Genomic DNA, 20,876 nt, shown 5'->3' on the forward strand with positions numbered 1-20,876 from the left:
GAGCAAACAGAAAGTTTCATTCAAAACTGACACACACAGATTTGCAATTATTTCACTGGCTGGAGTCACTCTGCAATTCATACGTGACTTGCCAAATTTGGGTCTAACCAGCCAATCCTGGCAATTTGGGGAGGCGAAGAAATAATTTATGGCTTGCTTAGCAGGTGATGCAACCAAAGACATTGGCTCCCTCTGAGAGGAACAAACCAGAGTAACTAGTTTGTACAACGCCCCAAACCTTCCATTTCCATGTTAGTGAAGCTGAAAACGTCAGTAGGACAAATGATGTTTGTTTATGGCTAAGTCATATTATGGCTTAGTTTAAGCCATTTCCCCTCCCTGCCCAAAAGGAGAGTTTTCCTTTTCAATTTGTTTTAAATATAATCTATCGGTGCTCCTTTTTTTTAAGCATTTAGAAAATCAACCACTTCTTAATGTATTTTGGAAAATGATCTTGGGGCAGTTATAAGATGCTCCAGTTTGGGTGGTGCGGTGGCCTAGAGGTGGAGCTGTCACCTCGCAATCAGGAGGCTACGAGTTCGAGGCGGCTAGGTAGAGGCAGATATTTCTCACTGAGCATAATAAGAATGCTGAACAAAACTCATTGGCAACAGGAAAGTCATCCGGACATTATACACTCTGCTAGTTCTCTTCAGTTGCCCAGACTCCACCCTGCAAGAGATTACAGGCTCGTTAAATGATGATGATGATAAGATGCCGTGTTCATTTAGGCAGTTTTACACAATCCAAACATTAATTGACACACCTCTCAACTCCAATCCATGGTTGGGGAAGTGGGGGAAACAAGGACCGCACACAAAGCCATTTCTTCACATCTCTAATTTATTTTTCAGTTTCCACAGAACAACAAAGAAAAAAAGAAATCCAGAAAATATAGGTTTTTTTAAAAAAGTGTCCTACTCAGACCCATTTGAGTTCATCCAACGGCAAACCAAGAGGTCGCCTCTGGACAGTCCCCCATCTCCAGGACTTTGACATGGAGACCTTGTGGTTAGGGGAACAACACAATACCTACAGTATTGTACACTGCAAAAAAGACCGAAAGGACAATCCTGGAAGTCCTTGGCTACTACCCCTTTTGTTAGCTTTTGCTGTTCAGAAGTATAGTTAGAGACCCCGTACAAAAATGCCCTTGCTACAACGGAGCACCAATGTCTCCAGGAATCTGAACTCCGGGCTAGAGAGGGGGAGTCCACTCAGGACACGTCTTTTTGAGGTAGCGTGGCGTCCTCGCAAGATCAGACTAAATGAAGATGGCGTCCAGCAGGGCTTCCCGGACAGCCGTACCCATCAGCCTGTTCTGCTCACGCAGGTGGATTTTCTGGTGCTGGAGAAGATGTTGCTTCTGAGTGAAGCTTTTATCGCACTCGTCGCAGCGGTAGGGCCTCTCTCCGGTGTGGATGCGCTGGTGCCGGACCAGGTCCGAAGGGTGGCTAAAGTTCTTGCCGCAGTAGAGGCAGGCCAGGGAGCCGCCGCCGCGCCCAGAGTGCAGCCGCTGATGCGTGACAAGGCTCTTCTTTTGAGAGAAACTCTCCGGGCACCGGCTGCAGCGGTACGGCCTTTCGCGCCCGTGGCTTTTTGGATGCTGCCGATAGGACGACTTGACATTGAAGGTCTTCACACACTTGGCACCGCCGTATGACTTTTCTGCTCCCGGCCCCCGAGGAAGGGGCTTCAAATTATGGCTTTGCTTGAAGGTCTCCTCACAGGCCACTGAGGTGTATCCGCCACCCCCAGTGTGGATGTGCTGGTGGAGGGTGAACTGCTGCTTGTAGGTGAAGCTCTTTTCACAAGCCGCCGGAGCACCGGCATGGCTTTTTTGGTGGCATACAAGGCTCTTGTAAAGGCGGAAACGTTTCCCGCAGTCTGGGCAGGCAAACATTTTGTCCTCTGGGCAATCACGCAAGTCTGTTGGAGCATCAAGACTGCTGAAGCCACCTTCTCCGGCCAAGGCCTCTTCTTCCTGTCCGGGATTTTCAGCATGCCTTCGCTGTTGTACAAAGTAACGGCTGCCGACGGAGGCTGCTTGGGGATGAGCATGGAGGAGCGTCTCATCTGTGCACTTGAGCCCCAAGCTTTCGCACAGCGCTCGCTGAGCTTGGAGCACCTCGGCTTTGAAGGCCAGCCCGTCATCTGGGGGGATTGAAAGAAAAGGTCATGGGGCATGCTTCTCCCAACGGACACGGCTTTATCCACCCAGTGAGCTGCCCTAGTCAATGGGCTAGGACAGTGATGGCGAACCTTTTCGGCACCAAGTGCCCAAATCATACTGTGGGCACACTGGAATGCTGGAAACTGGAAGATCCAGCTGGCCGGTACGCATGCACGTGCCAGAAACCCGAAAACCAGGTGGCCAGTGCACACCTGGTTTTTTGGTTTCTGGTGCTCTGGCGCATGTGAAGACCCAACTGACGGACCAGAAACCTGAAGAGCGGCTGGCGATGGTGCGCGTGCCCAGAGGGCTCTGCGTGCCACCTCTGGCATGTGGTGCCATAGATTCACCACCACAGGGCTAGGAGGACCCTCTTTGTGCATGGCCGGAAGACCCCACGTTCCAGCCTCATCGCAGCAGGCCTACCTACATGCCATAGGAGGGAACCCAGCCTCTTCCCTGCCCTGCAGTGATCATAGTTTGCTTTCCATCTGCGAGAAGGAAATGCTACCAGATCTGGCTATGCATAAATGGGAGGAAGCCAACCAGCCCCTTCTTACTTGGCTCAACAATGGAAGCCAATTCTGGGGGCGCTGATGCACCCCGCTTCTTGAATTCTCATGCCAAAATAACCCAGAGGGAAATCACTTCATGCCAACCATCTCCGAAGCTCCCTTTAGTGCTGAGACTTTTGCTTTTCAAGAACTGTGGGATATATATAGTCCTCAACTCACTAGAGAAATGGAGCCTGCGTGATGGATGTTAAGTGAAGCACCAACATGATTGCCTCATTTATGACACTGTTTTCCATGAAACAACCATGTGGGTTGTTAAGCCGAGCCTGAGTTAGGTGACCTAGGGTACCAGGAGAGGCCCTGGGAGCTCTAGCACAGGCCTACTCCAGGCCTACCAAGACCCTCTGCAGCTGGAGGCACCCGCTGCTACACTTCCCACCCTTCAGGGTCCCTCAGGGGAATCCCACCCCCATGCTACACCATACCCTACTCCTCACCATGAGTCAGCCATTGTTCTCCTAACTTTCAACAATTCACAAAGCAAAGCAAATTGATTTATTCCTGGGCTGCAAGATGCATTTTCAGAAACAGCCATATTTTCAGAGCAACCTCAATTCACTTCGCTGTGGTGACCACTTCCTGGATCACGCTACATGGCCAGGCAATGGGGCGACCTGTCCTCCATCCCTTACCTGAGCAATGGAGCTCCAGAGATTGTCAAAAGATAAGTGGGGAAGAGGATGATATAGGGCAATGTTGAGTGGGAAGCAGACCCAAAGCTTGCAGGGACTTCGTGGGGAAGATATACAGTTGGTCATGTAAGAGTGAACAGCTGTACAGACGCTACGGCAGTCGTTAACTCCAGAACTGGGTGGCCTAAGTTGTTTTTGGAAGGTCTGCCATACTTGTGAACCGTCACTAAGGTTATCCCACAAGTGCTTTGCCAAAAGGCAACTTAGAATAACTTTGTCACTTTAAATGTACATTAAAATGAAATTTTGTGATATACAGTTCTCAAAGGGTCACCACCTCCAGTATACATGACAAAATAAAAGAAATATGCATATACCTAGATATATTATACGACACGTATAAAGTCCACATTTTGCTTCTCATCCCAGGAGCTTCTTCGATTCACAGAACTTCACTTCATTCTTCTGGGATACGAAGCAAAAGGTTTTCAAAGGAGGGGGGGGGAACTCCAGAAAGTCAAGTTGCCTTTTGGAAAAAGAACATCTCTGGGATAACATTGACATGGAGGATTGAGACACTCCATAAACGTCACTAAGGTTGCAAGTTGAGGACTACCTGTACTTCATATAAAGGATCTGCTTTATGGATGGGTGCACTGGGCACATCGTTGGCATCACTGTCCACCTCATCCTGGATCATCATACCCCACCTGGTCCAGGAACATGACTGCGTTCCCGGAGCAGGGGGGAAGGAAGTAAGCACATTCTAGCAAGTCTCGAATACGGAAAGACGAAAGGGAGTGAAGCAACGTGACCATCCTTTGCCCCCCAACCCCAAGGCACCTGCAGGAAAAAATCCGAAACGGGAAGAGGGTTAGCTTTGTCCTTACATGAAGTTCTTTGCTCTCCGGGAAATTCCTTGCAGCTCGCCGACCTGCTCCTCCCAGTCCAGGTGGCCTCTAAACCAGCCTCGCCCAATCTGCAGAGTCTCCACCTCGGAGCCTCCAAGCCTCTTGGCCATCCTCACCTCTGGCCTCTTCCACCCTCCGGGGCCACCAACTCCACCCTGAGGACATGCTCAGAGGTCCTGCTCCCAAGACGGACTTCCTGCGTTCGTTGTCTCTGTCCCAGGGAACGGTTGCCCCTCCCCAGATCACATGGGGAGTCTGATCCAGAGCATCTCAGCAGCAAAACCATGTCAAAATTAGCTCAGCCCAAGACAAGGGGCAGTTGGCTAGCAAGGAATGGCAGAAACTCAACCCTAAGCTAGAAAGTGAACATGATCCACTCCTGACCATGGACTCGAACGCCAAGAGGCTTCAGTTTGTCCCATGAAATTTAAAGGATTGAACGAAGACAATGGAGAAGGGGATCCTCAGTGGGGAGGGGAGAATCTCCAGCTAGAGGAGAGAGTGCTGAAAAGAGACCCTCCCCCTTAAGATCCCCAGAGCCCTTCTCTTCTGCCTTTTGCCACAAAAATGCAAATAGGCAAGCAGCAATCAAGAAGTAACTTGGATCAGCTCACAGCGTCATTCTTGTTTTTTTTACACCCAACGTAATCCTGGATAACAAGATTGCCTTTTTCTAGCTTGTTCCTGGGAATGCCAAATGGATGGTTGTTAAGTCAAGGACTCCTTATATCCAGAAGATACTAGCCACACCCTGAGCTTCCTCCAAGAATTCACACAAGGGAGAAAGTAACGAACCAGAAACAGAAAAACAGACAGACACCAATGGAGGGAAATAACCGGGCCAAAGGATCGTGAAGAGCTTCTTGCCTCCCAAGTCTTTGGGCTTCAAGACAGTTGGGGAGACATGGGTCAGGATGGGGGGGGGGGGGCTCAAAGCAGCAGAAAGAATGCCTTCCCTCTGCATAAGCCCCAGAGACCACTCTCCACAGCAGAAGGACAAACAGACAACCTGGAAGGGAGAAGTTAACAGTGACAATCTAAGAGGAAAATCTACAGGCTGGGAAGAGGAAATCCGCAGCAAATCCTGAAAGCATTGATAATCAAACACACCCACCCTCCAGAGACGACCATCTTCTCAGATGGGGGGAGTGAGAAGATGTAGCCCCCCCACACCCCCAGCAACTGGAGTGGAATACAGGTAGTCCTCAACTTACGACCACAACGGAGCCTAACATTTCTGCTGCTAAGCGAGACAGCTGCGAGGGGAGTTTTGCCCCGTTTTACAACCTTTCTTGCCACCATTGTTCACCGAATTCCTGCAGCTGTTGAGGTGGCAACACTGTTGTTAAGTGAATCTGGCTTCCGGCTGGTCAGAAGGTCACCAAAGAGGGACCACGTGATTCCCCCTGGGACACTGCAACCGTCCTAAATAGGAACCGTTTGCCAAGCGTCTGAATTTCGATCCCATCGCCCTGGGAATGCTGTGACGGTTGTCAAGTCCCGTTTTTCAATGCTGTCGAAACTTTTGTGGCTAAACAAATGGTCATAAGCTGAGGACTGCCTGTATTCAGGATCGTACTGCCCACCTAAAGGAGGATTTTATGAGTTTAAATGACAGCAAACAGGTCTCAGTTTTAGCAACCCAGGAACCAGCTCGCGGTTTGAGCCCAGAGACCGGCGGGGGGGGGGGGGGGGGGGGGGGAAGACAATACAGGGATGTGAAATGCAGGCAGGATTTGGACCGTCTTCGGTGTTCTCGCATCTCTGGGCCTGAAAAACAATGTGATTCTGTCCAATAAGATACTTACCCATGCTCGGCCGAACATGCATCTCGCCTTTGTCCAAGAGGTCCGGGCCCTCCAGGTTCCGTTCCAGATCTCGCTTCCCTTGGGATCTGAAGGATGTCTGAGCGACTTCATCATCTGTTCAACCAAAGAGAAGGTGACAGTCGTGGTTGGTTTGGGACCTTCCTCAGTTTCCCGCTGAGCATCCGCATCCTGCATGCATCCTGCCACGTCAACTGAGGTTCTTCTGAACTCACTTCCCTTGCCAAGGGAGCTGCTTTTCAGGGAGTTCAGCCCCATTTCATGACCTTTCTTTCTGCAGTTGTTAAGCGAATCACTGCAGTTGTTAAATTAGTCACACGGCTGTTAAGTGAATTGGGCTTCCCTGTTGATTTTGCTCTTCGTAAGGTTGCAAAAGGAGATCACGTGAGCCCCGGAGACACTACAACCGTCAGGCTGTGATGAAGAAGCTGACCAGGCTGTTTTCAGTTTGCTGCAAGGAGGCAAATCGCTGGGAGGCAGAAGCAGATTTTTTTTTCTTGTTTCTTTCCCAAAAGATGCCTAGGTGCGCCTTATACTTCGGAGCATCTTATAGTTGTAAATGGAAGACTACCTGTATTTAAACTATAGGTAGTACTCAACTTATGTCCACAATTGAGCCCCAAATTTATGTTGGTAAGTGAAACACTGGTTGAGTGAGCTTTGCTCCATTTCATGACTTTTCTTGCCAGTGTTGTTAATGAATCACGGCAGCTGTTAGTCACATGGTTGTTAAGTGAATTGAGGGTTCCCTGCTGATTTTGCTCTTCGGAAGGTCGTAAAAGGAGATTACATGACCTAGGGACACTGCGACCATTGTAAATATGAACCAGTTGCCAAGCATCTAAATTTTGATCCCGTGAGCAAGAGGGTGGTACAATAGTCGCTAAGTGCGAAAAACAATCCTAAGTCATTGTAACTTTGAACGGTCACTAAATGAACTGCTGTTAAGTCTACAATTACCTGTATTGTAATATATTTTGCATTCAATGTTTTTCTAAAATGGAAAGCGTGTTTTCTTTCTTATAGCTTTTCTTTAATTCCCATGTATCCAGAATTCCCATGACTCGCAACATTTTGGCCAGCGAGGGAAACCCGAAAAAAAAAGATTTTATTTGGCATTTGGCGAGATTCTTGTTGGCACAAAGCCCCTTTTGGAGGCTGCAGACCTTGAAAAAAAAAGGTGTCAAATTTCCAGACGTGGTTAGTTGCCACTTACCGATGCCAGATGCCTGTGGGACCCTCCGTCCTTCCCCATGTTCCCCTTCTAGACCTCCTTGCACACGAGCCCCTTCTTCCGGTGGGGAGGAGAGGCAGGGTCTAAAAACCAGGATTTCTGTGTTGGATGACATAACAGAGAAGTTGTGATGACCCGGGACAAGGCACAAAGGCCAGACAGCTGAGAGTTACTTTCCCCATAACGCTCCCACATTATGCAAGTCCCAGAGCAAAGAGTTCAGAGAGAGGGAGGGGGGAGTGCTCTCCTCCTGAGTGGTGGGGTTGGCCTGCACGGTGAACGTCTCCTCTCCATTCTCTGTGCTCAGATACCAGGAGCGGGTGGTCCTTCCTTGTCGCCGGAGCTCCGTCGCTCCTCATTTCCACTGACTGCCCTCTCTTCGTCATCCTCTCCTTGTTCCTCCCTGCTGGCAACTGTCCCGAGCCAGAGGGGCCGGGTCTGCCTTGTCCTGCTCCTCCCGGCATTTATTCGAAGCCCCTCGACCTCCGTAGGCCTCAGCTCCACGGATTCAGGCTCCAATGGGAGCACAACAGGGGTTTTCGCTGGAGAATCAGGCCCTGGCAAGACTTCATGGCTCCACTCAATTATCAAATCCACAGCAGATATTCTTTTACTGGTAGTCCCCGACTTACAACCCCAATTCAAGCCAAATCCTCCGTGGATATGCATGTTAAGTGAGCTTTGCGTGCCATTTTTACGAACTTTCTTGACAGAGTTGTTAAGCGAATTACTTAAGCAGTGATTAGGTTAATCATACAGTTAAGTGAATCTGCCTTCCCCGTTGACTTTGTTGGTCGCAAAAGGGGATCGCGTGGCCCTGAGACACGGTAAATACGAGTCAGTTGCCAAGTCTGAATTTTGATCACCTGACCGCAGGGATGCTATGACAATAGGGTGAAAAATTGTTGTGAGTTCCTTTTTCCAGGGCCATCGTAACTTTGAACAGTCACGCAATGAAGGATTGTAAGTCGTGAACTGCCTGTAGATGCCGGTTTGGGGTAAAAACCTTATAAATTTTGGTCCCAGGATCACAAGCCAGGTGCCGGGTGCCAAACATGCAATTTGTGCATGTGATTCTGTGTGTCTGACTGACCATCAAAACCAGGTTTTTAGTATCTTTATTACTAAGCCATCGGTCATAAGTAGAGGACTACCCATACTTAACAATCCCACCTCCTGTTTTGCACCCTGTGAGCTCCGTTGGGTTGAGAGGCCATCTTAGGAATTCTGGGAGTTGAAGTCCACAAAGTTTGCCAGGTTTGAAGACCCTCGATTCTAGCCCCTTCCTCCTTACCTGGGCTGGGTTCCGAAGATATCACCCTGTCCGTCGTGGCTGCCTCCTCTTCCTCAGCACAGGGACGTTCCCCTTGTTCGATCCGGGACAGAAGATCCGGTTTAGCGATGGCATAATCTGTTGGACGAAAGAGCACATCCTTCGCAAGATAAGCTTGATTGATATGGAAAATACAGGCAGTCCTTGACTTATGACCACAATCGAGCCCAACATTTCTGCCGTTAAGTGAGACATTTAGTTCAGTTCAGTGACTTTTGTCCCATTTCACAACCTTTTGCAACAACACAATTGTTGCAAAAAATAATTAACCGAAATTGATAAAGTTAGTAACCCGGTTGGTTGTTAAGTGTACCTAGCTTCCCCATTGATTTTGCTGAAGATTGCCAAAGGGGATGACGTCACCTTGGGACACAATTCTTTGTTGTTGGAATGTGGTTTTATACAACTACAGTAGTATTCATGTTAGTAGACGGCAGTGTTTACAAGTTTGCATCTATGCTCTTTTGTTCTAAGTCAGTGTTTCTCAACCTTGGCAACTTGAAGATGTATGGACTTCAAGTCCCAGAATTCCCCAGCCAGCGAATGCTGGCTGGGGAATTCTGGGACTTCAAGTCCAGACATCTTCAAGTTGCCAAGGTTGAGAAACACTGTTCTAAGTAATGTTTCTTGTTTTCCACAACAGTTAAAACACAGTAGTGAGCAGTAAAGTACATAGTGATGGTGCTCTTCGTTTTGTCTGCTGCCATTTACAAACAGAATTCCTAACAGCAATGGTAGTAAGTATGAGTCAATTGCCAAGCATCTGGATTTGATCATATGATGTTGGGGGGATGCTGCAAAGGTTTACAAATGTGAAAACATTCACAAGTCCAATTTTTCAGTGCCGTTAAATGGTTATTAAATGAACTGTTGTTAAGTCGACAACCAGCTGTACTTCAGCCATCTACCCTGTTTAGATGCCAAATCTCTTTAAGAGATTAAGAGACTTTAGGCCGGGAGGTGCTTTTAAAAATAAGATGGGGCTGGCAGCACTTCACTTCCCTTAAAAAAATACAGGTATCCTTGACGTAGAACCACAATGCAGCCCGAAATTTATGTTGCTAAGTGAGTTTTGCCCCATTTTATGACCGCCCTTGCCACAATTGTTAAGTGTACCACTCCCGTTGTTAATTTAGGAATATGGTTGTTAAGTGAAGCTGGCTTCTCCATTGACTTTGTTTGTCAGAAGGCTGCGACCCGGGACACGGCTCTCATAAATACATGAGAGTTACTAAGGGTCCAAATTTTGATCAGGCGACAATGGGGATGCTGCAAGTATGAAAAATGATCCCAAGTCTTTTTTTTTTTTTCCTTCAGGGATGTCGTAGCTTTGAACAGTCACTAAATGAACTGTTATTAGTCAAGGACTAGCCTTAAAATAAAATCTAACCCTACAAGAAAATCTAATAGGGAACCGAGAAGATTGTTCAGGTACACGAATATCCCTCCCTTCCTATCGTCTTACACAAGAATGAGCCACAGTAACTAGAGTGCAGTGGTTAGAGTGGAGTACTGCAGGCTCCTTCTGCTGGTCACTGCCTGCCAGTAGTTTGGCAGATCGATTCTCACTGCCTCAAGGTTGACTCGGCCTTCCGTCCTTCTGAGGTGGGTAAAATGAGGACCCAGATTGTTGGGGGCAAGAGGCTGACTCTGTAAACCGCTTAGAGAGGGCTGTAAAAGCACCATGAAGCGGTATATAAATCTAAGTGCCATTGCTATTGCTACAAATCCCCTCTATGGCTATGCCAAAAATTACAATTACAAAATTGTATTAAATTACAAAAATGTTGTGATATTAAAATTATTTCCGATGGGCAAGTGCAACTCTTGCTTGTCAAACTTCACATTAAGCTCCGTTCCCCTTAACAGGTCCTCCCGATTTACAAGTTTCTCGACAAACTTGAGAGTCGAACAGTTGTCCAAACTACCATACGCCACCCTTGGTCTAAGTGAGAAAAACCAGGATGGTGCTTCAAAGGGAAACCGAACCAGGAGAAGTGGACAAACAGGATTAGAAATCCCAGCAATGTTCCCCAGATGTTCTCCTGAGGAACTTCTAGGGACCAGTCATGAAGGAGGCCATCATCTAGACCAGGGCTCTACAAACGTAGCTACTTTTGGACCTCAACTCTCGGAATTCCCCAGGGAATTCTGGCTGTTGAAGTCCACAAGTCTTAAAATTGACTAAGTTGGAGACCTCTAAACTAAACAGTTCCTCAATGCTCATCAAAGAAGCCAAGATTCATGTTTTCAACCCATGAGGAGCAAAAGCTGTTTTTTTTTTGTTTTACCCAAGGAGACCAGCGACTCGTAGTTACTCTTCATCACATTCTTGTAGAGTTCCTTCTGCCATTCCTCCAGGTTGCCCCACTCCTGCTCCGAGAAGTAGACACCGTTGTCCTCAAAAGTCATGGGCACCTGAAAGGCAGGAGGAGCAATAGCATGTGAGTAAAAACAGCCTGTAAAAGTACAATTTCTAATCTACTGCTCAGTCTATATATGGTCAAATCCTGGACGTCAATGGTAGGGCACATCTCAGAATGTTATGTTATGCACTATCAGGATGTTATGGCGTTTTAGGAGTTTGTTTTCTCCTGTGTGGTTCAGCGTGGCTCTGCATGCCCTGGTATGATCTGGGCCATGGGGGACACACACCTACACAAGGAGCTATATTACAACATGAAAGTACATCAATTAATGGGGTTTGGATCTTCTAGAAGGAGCTGTTGGTGCTCAGGTGGACCATCCTGGGCTCCAAAATTGGCATTGTTTGGTGTGAGAGGTGGCCCGTATCTCATCCATCTCAACTAAAAGGATGGGAGGTACATATAGGAGAACGTCTTGTCGGATGGAGGAATCTGATATCCCTGGCAGGCATAAATTCATCAGCTATTCAGGCGCCACTAACTCTACTTAGCAGTGACGTTCACAAGCTCCTGAAGTATTTTGGGTGGAGCAGACCTCAACTCAAGATCAATGAAGGGATGAGAGTCAACGCCGCACCAGCCAACATCTCAAACACAACTTGTTAGATTGGACAAAAGCCACCAGGAACAGAGGAACTGCCAATTTGCTCCCTTCTGTTCCATTTGAGAATGACCCTTAAAAACACCACAACTGGGAATGTCAGCTAAAACACGGCTGCTGGGACACGTCACATGTAAAAAGCTTAATGTGTGATTGGCATTTGGGATTCCCATGACGGGCAGGTTCGGCCATTACAATCGATACTCTCAATTTACAGCTTGGCATTTTGGGTTTAATCCAGCCAACTGTGGCTTATTCCAGTAATCATCATCTTCTTTTAACGACCCCATAATCTCTTACGGGGTGGAGTCTGGGCAACTGAATGGAGCTAGCAGGGTGTTTACTGGCCAGATGCCTTTCCTGTTGACAATGCGGAGTTATATTCAGCAGATAACATTTTCATCACGCCAACTCACAGGCGCCTGATTGTGAGACAAGAGCTCCACCTATAGGCCACCGCACCACTTTGTGGCTTATTCCAACAATCTAGTTTTAAAACAAGCCTGGCTTAGCATGACATATAGACAGCAGCCCAGGCCAATATGCAAGAGATGGGCTGGGCCTGCTTTGTCACAGAATCCTCAAATGGAAAGAGGCCGTTTCGTTTTGGGGTCCAGCTGGTGTTCCCCACCCATGATTAAGACTTAAATTTCACTGGAGGCAGTTGGGTCTCTTAAAAAAACAGTTTCCAAGTCACATTTAACTAAACCCTGGCAGAACCAGTATGGAATATAAATTAGAAGTAAACCTCACACTCCCTCACACTGATGATGTTATCTACTTACTGTCTGAAAGAAAACCATCAAGTTCAGGGAGCACCAGTTCTCCTCCTCCCCCCCTCCTCCTATTCTTCTTCTCTTCCTCCTCTCCACAACCCCCCTCCCTTCTAACACTGATGATGACCCAGCTAGGTCACGAGACGCCTGCAAGAAAACCAGCAAGCTCAGAAAGTACCCAGGACCCCATAGTCCTCCTCCTCCTCCTCCTCCTCCTCCTCCATCTATTCTACATCTCCCCTCCTTTCTAGCATTGATAATGTTACCTAGTTGGGTCATGAAAAATCTGCAAGAGAAACTACCAAGCTCAGAGAGCACCAAGTGCCTCAAAGTCATTGTCTTCCTCCTCCTCTTCTATCCAACACCCCCCCCCCCAATCAGGCCTGCAGGCATATTCCTCTCGGATCCTTGACCTGCCACACTTTCTATTATTCTACTATGCCTTTCCTGTTGTGGGAAAATGGGAGGGGGGGATTGTACGGAGTGAGATGCGATGTAGTCAAAACAAAATTCCTTCCCCAAAAGCCAAGGTCATCCTTTGTCTCTGCACTGCTGCATTTGACTGGAACTGAGTGGGTGGAAGCTGCCAGCACGGCAGTGGGAGATTGGACCATGGGATGGACATGTGGGTGTGTGGGGGGGGGGGAGAGGCAGGATCATGAACTTTCAGCTGAGTGGGGAAACCTGGAAGCTTTCAAATTCAGGTTTTCCCAAATGGGCCAACACGGCTCTTTCACTAAATTGGAACTCTCATTACTTAATGTAAATTATAAAATTTTTACTAAAATACTAGCAAATAGGTTAATGCTGGTTATTCAACAATTGATACACACTGACCAAACAGGTTTTATACAGGGGAGACAGATGAAAAGTAATGTCAGATTAATTATGAATGCATTAGAATATTTGGGAAAGAACAACCAGATCCCTGCTGCGTTTATGAAGCAGTGGCACTATCTCTAATTAGTGATTGGACTCATTTAACTAATGATAGAATACTGAATATCGAGGGACACGATCTGGTATATGGTTGGCATGCTTACCTGTTATTCAACAAAAAACTGGATAAGAAGTTTAAAAGTCATATTTTAAGAAATGCTTTACTGCGGGTCTGGAAAAAATACCAATATAAATTAAATGACAAGATACCCCTGTGGGCAATTTCTAGACATGCAATTGAAAATATGAACATAGCACAAAAACAGGATAGAACTACCTATAGACAGCTTCTCATTTTGGAAAGGGGGGGTACTACAACTAAAATCTTAGAGGTATTAAAAGAAAAAATGTAGTTCAAACATGGTTCCAGTATGGGCAATTACAGGCCAGGTGGAAATAGATCAAAAAATTGGTTTTATCCAAGCTGAAGATAATTTGTTTAACAAATAAGAGATCAAGGCTTAATGCATATAAAGAGGATATATAATGTATTAATACAGATGGATTCGGAAACAGAATTAGTTAAAGATTGTATGATAAAGTGGGCTCAAAATATTGAAGAACCAATAATGTTGGATACATGGGAAAGAATATGGGTAAGAAATGTGAAATTTACACAAGCTCAAAACCTAAGAGAAAATTTTTATAAGATGTTCTATAGATGGCATTTAGATCCTAAAAAGCTGGCTTCTATGTATCCGAATGTACAGCCTAAATGTTGGAGGTGTGGTTCTCTTGATGCTACATATTTTCATATATGGTGGACCTGCCAAAAGGTTAAGGCATTTTGGATAAAAATATGGTGGATTATGCAAAATATCTTTAAAAGAAGGATAAAGTTCACTCCTCAGTTATTTTTACTAGGTATATGCACTGACTTTACAGTGGTTGAGACTAACTTGATTCTGCACCTAATAACGGCAGCAAGACTGTTGGTGGCGCAATACTGGAAGAAGGAAGACTTGCCTACAACCCAAGAATGGACATTGAAAGTTACGAACTTAGCCGAGATGGCTAAAATATCGGCATATCTTAAAGACCACTCAAATGAGAGATATAAACGAGACTGGAAAAAATGGATTGACTATATACAAAATAAATACGGGACCAAGAAACTCCAGTTAGCCTATGCTTAAGATCAGGAATATTTAAATTGTTTAAAGTTAATTCAGCAAGAAGAAGCTAAGATCAATGTAGAGATGTCATTAATTTCTTTATTTCTTTTTTCTCAATAGATTTTAGACTGTGTTTGTAGACCCATACCGTGTACGGTTCTGGGAAGTCGGGGGGGGGGGGGGGGAGGAGGAGGGGGGTTGGGGGGGAGGTTGGAGGGAGGGAGGGGTATACATTAGGTTAGACAAGAATTTGGTTGGTAACTAGAACTATTTTGACACACAAAAAATTGTACTCCGATGTCTTACTGATTGAGGAATGATGAAATGTTTGTTTTAAAAGAAATAAAACTTTTGAACCATTAAAAAAAAAAATTGGAACTTTGAGCAATACTTTGCCTCGGACTCTGATTTAATTTTGGATGCTATTTGGAACCCTGACACACACACCCTCTCTCTTCTAACACCGATATGAACTAGTTGAGTCATGAAATACCCACAAGAAAACCCCGAGCTCAGAAAGCAGCAAGACCACCCTTATCTCAATTCTCTAACGCCACCCTCCAAATTAAGAAGGTCTCCCACGATTGCAAACCCTGCAAGGAAAGCCAAGCAACTCCAGTCCCAATCCTCTTACCTTGGGCGTTTCCCCCCTTGGATCCCGGGGGAAGTCGGAGGATCCAGAAGTTCTGGTTCTTCAAGAGGTTCTCCATGTTCTCCAGCCTCCTCTGGAGCAGCCCGTATTCCTGGATCAAGGTGCCCAGAGCGGTCAACTTGCATTCCATCTGGTTGCCGAAGTCCACCACGGCATTCTCGCAATCCACGTATTTTTTCTCATTGGTCATCACGCGGCGCTCCAGGTTGAGCACCGACTGGCGTGGGCATCAACCTTCCTCTCTACCGCTTGGATGGCGGCCACGACGGTCCAGAGAGAAAGCTCGGCCATGTTTTGCTTGACCTCCCGGTCAAAAGTCTGCTCGGGAAGAAGAGGGACGGCTGGCGGGACTCCATCTTCCAATCCGCGAATTCTTTAATGACAAAAAGAGAAAAACTGCTTAAGGAGTAGCAAAAGGAGATAATATTGGCTGCCGTGTGGGTCCGTGGTTGTTGTTGAGTTGCTGGACCAGGTGGTTTTTCCCCTAATGTTTCATCACCGAACTAGGAACATCATCAGTGCTAAGAGAGAAGCGGAGTTTGCTCGTTTAAAAAATAATAAGAACTCACTGCTTCCTAATTATGTTACCTAGTGTGGTGATGAGACACCTGCAAGAAAACAGCCAAGCTCAAGAAGCACCAAAGTCCCGCACAGTCCTCCTCCACCTCTCTGCAACCCCCTCCTCCCTTCTAGTCCTCTCCACCACCCTCCTCTTTTCCACAACCCCCCCCCTCCCTGGTTTTCCTCTCCACCTTCCTCCTCTTCACCCTCCTCCTCTCCACAAACCCCCATACCTTGTAGTCCTCTCCACCCACCTCCCCTCCACAAACCCCCATACCTATAGTCCTCTCCACCCTCCTCCTCTCCACAAACCCCCATACCTTGTAGTCCTCTCCACCCTCCTCCTCTCCAACAGCCCTAGCACTGATGTTTCCTAGTGGGAGGTCAAGAAACGTCTGCAAAAAGAAAGAAAGAAAGAAGCTCAGAGTGGACCAAGGACTCTACAGTGTTTCTCCTCCCCCTGTCCGCAAAGCTCACTCCCCTCAACCACTGGTGACGTCACCTAGCTGGATAATGAAAGGTCTGAAAGAAAGCCACCAAGGCCAGAGAGGAGCAAGGGCGCCAACATTAAGTGGAATCAATTATTTTGACTTGCTTTAGGTTGGACCAGACCTCCAAGGTCCCTTCCAACTCTGCTGTTTTTTTTGTTCCGAATGGTGTTAGATTAGAAGACATTCAAAATTGCTTCCAACTTCGTTATTCTCTGCAGTAGGGGGTTGGACTAGAAGATCTCCAAGGTCCCTTCCAGCTCTAATCAGAGAGCGAGTCAGACAGACAGACAGACAGACAAGTATATAAAACATAATATCTAACAGTATTTTTTCCCTGTTGAACTGTAGTTATTTGCATTTCATCATTTAGTTTTAAAAGAAACATTCCTGGTAAGAGGCGAAAATTGAAATTATTGAGCGCTTTCTCATTCCCTTTTGTCTACATTCATTAGTCAATAGCTAATGTCCTCGATTTAAGATGGTTCACTTAACAACCATTCGAAGGTACAATGGTACTGAAAAAAGCCACCATTTTCCACACTTATGACCATCAAAATTAACATGCTCAGCAAAACTGACTCGTATTTATGACTGTCGCAGGGACCCAGAGATGAGTTGGTCATGCGATTCTCCTTTCGTGATCTTCCAACTGCAGAAACCCACAGGGATTCATTTAACAACGAACTTTGCAACGGCAGTGATTCACTTAACAGCCCTGGCAAGAACGGTCATAAAATGGGGAAAGAACTATCCTTTCACCCAGAAATAGAAATCCGAGGTTCAACTGTGGCCATAAGTCAAGGACTATCTATACCGCAAGATAACATCTTAGTTGAGTTTGAATTTGTGTATTTTTCCCCCTTAAATAGCTGGCATATCCATAATATTCGAATTCATAATTCCCGGTAGGAATAAATTTAAACATTTCACAGATTAACAGAGTTGGAAGAGACCTTGGAGGTCATCTAGTGCAACCCCACCCCCACCCCCACCCCCGCCCAAGCAAGAAAACACGATATTGTTTTGGACAAATGGCAGAAAACAGTGATAAGCTGCCACAATTTCATAAAATTAATTTGAATTTCTTAGGCTAATTTCACCCAGAATAGAATAAAGATTTTTTTTTTCATTCTGACCCGTTGTGATATATAACAATCACACACACACACACACACACACACACTCAAGATAATTTGAACTCTGTGCCACAAAATATAAATGTACAAAAAGCAGGAGGCGAAATGTAACTCGTTTTAGCGACTGTTCCAAGCTGAAAATGTGACTTATCGCCCTGTTTCATGGTTATGACCTTTCCAGGGATCCAGATTCGGACGCAGGGCAACTGATTCACATTTATGACGGTCACATGATCCCCTTTTGCGGCCTTCTGACCGTAGGGGGAAAAGCCAAGATTCATTTCACAACCAGGTGATGAAATTATCAAACAGCGAGTCGCTTACCGATAAAGAGGACAGCAGCAAGGCAAGTCGTCAAATGGGACCAAACACACTTGGCGATGAAAACGTGGGATCCATTTGGGGTTTTAATATCAAGAGCCTCAGAAGAGACACTTCGTAAAATTCAGCTTTATTAATTCCCATATAAGTAGCCCTCGACTTACAACAGTTTGATTAAGATCGTTCCAAGGTTTTAACAGCAGTGGGGAAAAATGGACGGCAGGGCCTGTTTTTCACACTGCTGCAGCCTCCGTCACGGCCACGTGGTCAAATTCAGCCGCTCAGCAACCGATTCACACTTACGACAGTTTCCCTTTTGCGACCTTCGGACAAGCAGAGCCAAGGGGGAAGACGGATTCGCCGAACAACCTAAACTTAGCAACTGCAGTGATTCGATGAATGACGGGGGCAAGGAAGGTTGCGAACATGGGGCGAAGCTCGCTTCCAACCGTCTCGCTTAGCGACGGTTGAGCTCCATCATGGTCGTAAGTCGAGGACTCGCTCTGTTCCTACTTTTAAGTGAAGTTTAAAGACTGTTGGGTAAGAAGGGTGAAGTTAGAAGGAAAAACACCTGTTTTGGGTCTTTTTTCTTGTTGCTTTACCTGAAATAATTGACGGCCGACAAAAAAATCTCCAAATTGTGTTCACCGTTCTCACTGTCCCATAACACAACTGTGGTTTCTTTTACACAACTGCCTTGCCAGAAAGGAAGAGCTGAGGCAGAGAGGTTCCTTCCATCATCTCTCGCTTGAGGGCCAACTAAGGGGCTGGATTGACCCAGGTCCTTGGTGAGCGACGTTCACCTGGTCGCTGTAAGGATGAGGAAGCGGGTGTGAGAAGCAACAATGCGCAACGAAGACTCATTTCTATATTTTCCTTTTTTTTATGCGTTTATATCCCACCTGCGGACCAGTTTATTTAAAAATAACACAAGACGGCAATGGGGCTTACTGTTACTTCTCTTTTCCCCACGACAATCCTGGGTGGTGGACGAGATTGAGAGGGAAGGACTGCCCCAAAGTCACCCAGCTGATTTTCATGTCCTAGGTGGGCCTAGAACTCCCTGTCTCCTGGTGATTGGCCCAAAGTCACCCAATTGGCTCTCAGGCCTAAGGAAGAACTAGAACTCCCTGTCTCCTGGTGATTGGCCCAAAGCCCAGGGGAGAACTAGAACTCCCTGTCTCCTGGTGATTGGCCCAAAGCCCAGGGGAGAACTAGAACTCCCTGTCTCCTGGTGATTGGCCCAAAGTCACCCAATTGGCTCTCAGGCCTAAGGAAGAACTAGAACTCACCGACTCCTGGTGATTAGCCCAAAGTCATCCAGTTTGGCTTTCAGGTTTAAGGTGGGACTAGAACTCCCTGTCTCCTGGTGATTGGCCCAAAGTCACCCATTGGCTCTCAGGCCTAAGGAAGAACTAGAACTCACCGACTCCTGGTGATTGGCCGAAAGGTCATCCAGTTTGGCTTTCAGGCTTAAGGTGGGACTAGAACTCACTGTCTCCTGATGATTGGCCCAAAGTCACCCAATTGGCTCTCAGGCCTAAGGAAGAACTAGAACTCACCGACTCCTGGTGATTGGCCGAAAGTCATCCAGTTGGCTTTCAGGCCTAAGGCGGGACTAGAACTCCTTGTCTCCTGGTGATTGGCTCAAAGTCACCCAGCCCAATTTCAGGCCTAAGGCGGGACTGGAACTCACTGTCTCCTGGTGATTGGCCCAAAGACACCCAATTGGCTCTCAGGCCTAAGGAAGAACTAGAACTCACCGACTCCTGGTGATTGGCCCAAAGTCATCCACTTGGCTTTCAGGCCTAAGGCGGGACTAGAACTCACTGTCTCCTGGTGATTGCCTCAAAGTCGCCCAATTGGGCTCTCGGACCTAAGGAAGAACTAGAACTCCCAGTCTCTTGGTGATTGGCTCAAAGTCACCCAGCTGCCTTTCCCACCTAAACCAGCACTAGAACTCACAGCCGCCCCTCCCCATAGAGAAGAGCAACCAAGATATGGAGCAACCCCTCCCCCGCAACCCAAGAACCCCCCCTCCAGACCAGAACCACTACTCCCATCATCCCCAACTGCGGAAGACCAAGCCTTCCTAGTCCTTCAGCACCCACTTCTAGGGTGCCAAGCAGGTCCCCCTCCCACAGGGGGAGGAGGCTCCCTCTGGGCCAGAACTATAAAATCCATCATCCCCCAACTGGGACAGGACTACCCTTGCTAAGCCTTCAGATTACCTCCCAGTTTGAGGGAGGGTCGCCCTGGGACAGAACTACAACTCCCATCCTCCCCCACCAGGGGCAACCCAGGCTTTGCTCGGCGTTTAGAAACAACTCCACCTTTGGGGGAGACAAGCAACCCCACCCCCACCATTCAGAGGGAGGCTCCCTCTGGGCCAGAACTACAATACCCATCATCCCCCAACTGAGATGGGCCAGGCCTTGCTAGGCCCTTAGGAGTTTCAGCCCCCACTCACCCACCCACCCACTTCTGAAGAGCCAGCAAAACGCCCCGCAGTGGAGGGGGGCAGAACTACAAACCCCCATCATCCCCCAACGGGAGCAAACCAGGCCTCGCTAGGCCTTGAGGACCACCCCATCCGCCCCCCCCCACTCCCCAATTTTGGGGATCCCCCCCAGCCCAAAGGAGAGGGTCCCCAGGGGGGTCAAAGGTCAGCCGAGGGAGCCCCTCCCTCCCTGTAAGTCGACCCCCTCCTCCCACCCGGCCTTTGTTCCCCAGCGAGGGGAAGGGAGGGGCAGCCCAGCCCCCCCTTCCCCCAAGCAGGCTACCCCCCCCCCAGTTTCGAGCCGGGGGGGGGGCGGCCTTAGAGGGAGGGGGCGCGGTGGCGGCGGGAGGGGGGGAGGAGATGAGCGCGCTTACCCACCGGAGACGTCGAGCGAACGGTGAGGGTCGAGAGGCGCGCATGCGCGGAGCCGGGCCTTGGGAGGGAGGGAGGGAGGGGTGGGGAGGACCTTTCCTTGAGCGACCGGGGAGGGAGAGAGAAAGAGAGAGGGAGGGAGAGAAAGGAGAGAGCGCATGCGCGGCGAAAGGACATTGTTGGTTTTTTCTTTCCTTGCGCGGCAGGAAGGGGCCGCAGCGCCCCCTCCGGCGGGAGGATTTAAGGCGGGGCGAGGAAGCCCGGCGCGCCTGCGCGACGGAAAGTCAGAATCCGGAAATAAG

General features: G+C 47.7%; 1 protein-coding gene across 1 annotated transcript; it reads right to left on the reverse strand.

Annotated features, from left to right (window-relative positions):
- Window positions 1–1,116: 1,116 nt before the first annotated feature.
- LOC116520877 (zinc finger protein 777-like) lies at window positions 1,117–20,706 on the reverse strand. The gene is given in 11 exon segments (XM_032235310.1): window positions 1,117–2,154; window positions 6,100–6,213; window positions 7,334–7,450; window positions 8,646–8,762; window positions 10,976–11,102; window positions 15,176–15,193; window positions 15,195–15,406; window positions 15,409–15,566; window positions 16,075–16,149; window positions 18,305–18,512; window positions 20,581–20,706. Coding segments are annotated over 8 exon segments (1,671 nt in total). The 5' UTR covers window positions 15,485–15,566; window positions 16,075–16,149; window positions 18,305–18,512; window positions 20,581–20,706; the 3' UTR covers window positions 1,117–1,264.
- Window positions 20,707–20,876: the final 170 nt, after the last annotated feature.

The sequence above is a fragment of the Thamnophis elegans genome, chromosome Z (assembly GCF_009769535.1).
Source record: "Thamnophis elegans isolate rThaEle1 chromosome Z, rThaEle1.pri, whole genome shotgun sequence".
NCBI classification, from domain to species: domain Eukaryota; kingdom Metazoa; phylum Chordata; class Lepidosauria; order Squamata; family Colubridae; genus Thamnophis; species Thamnophis elegans.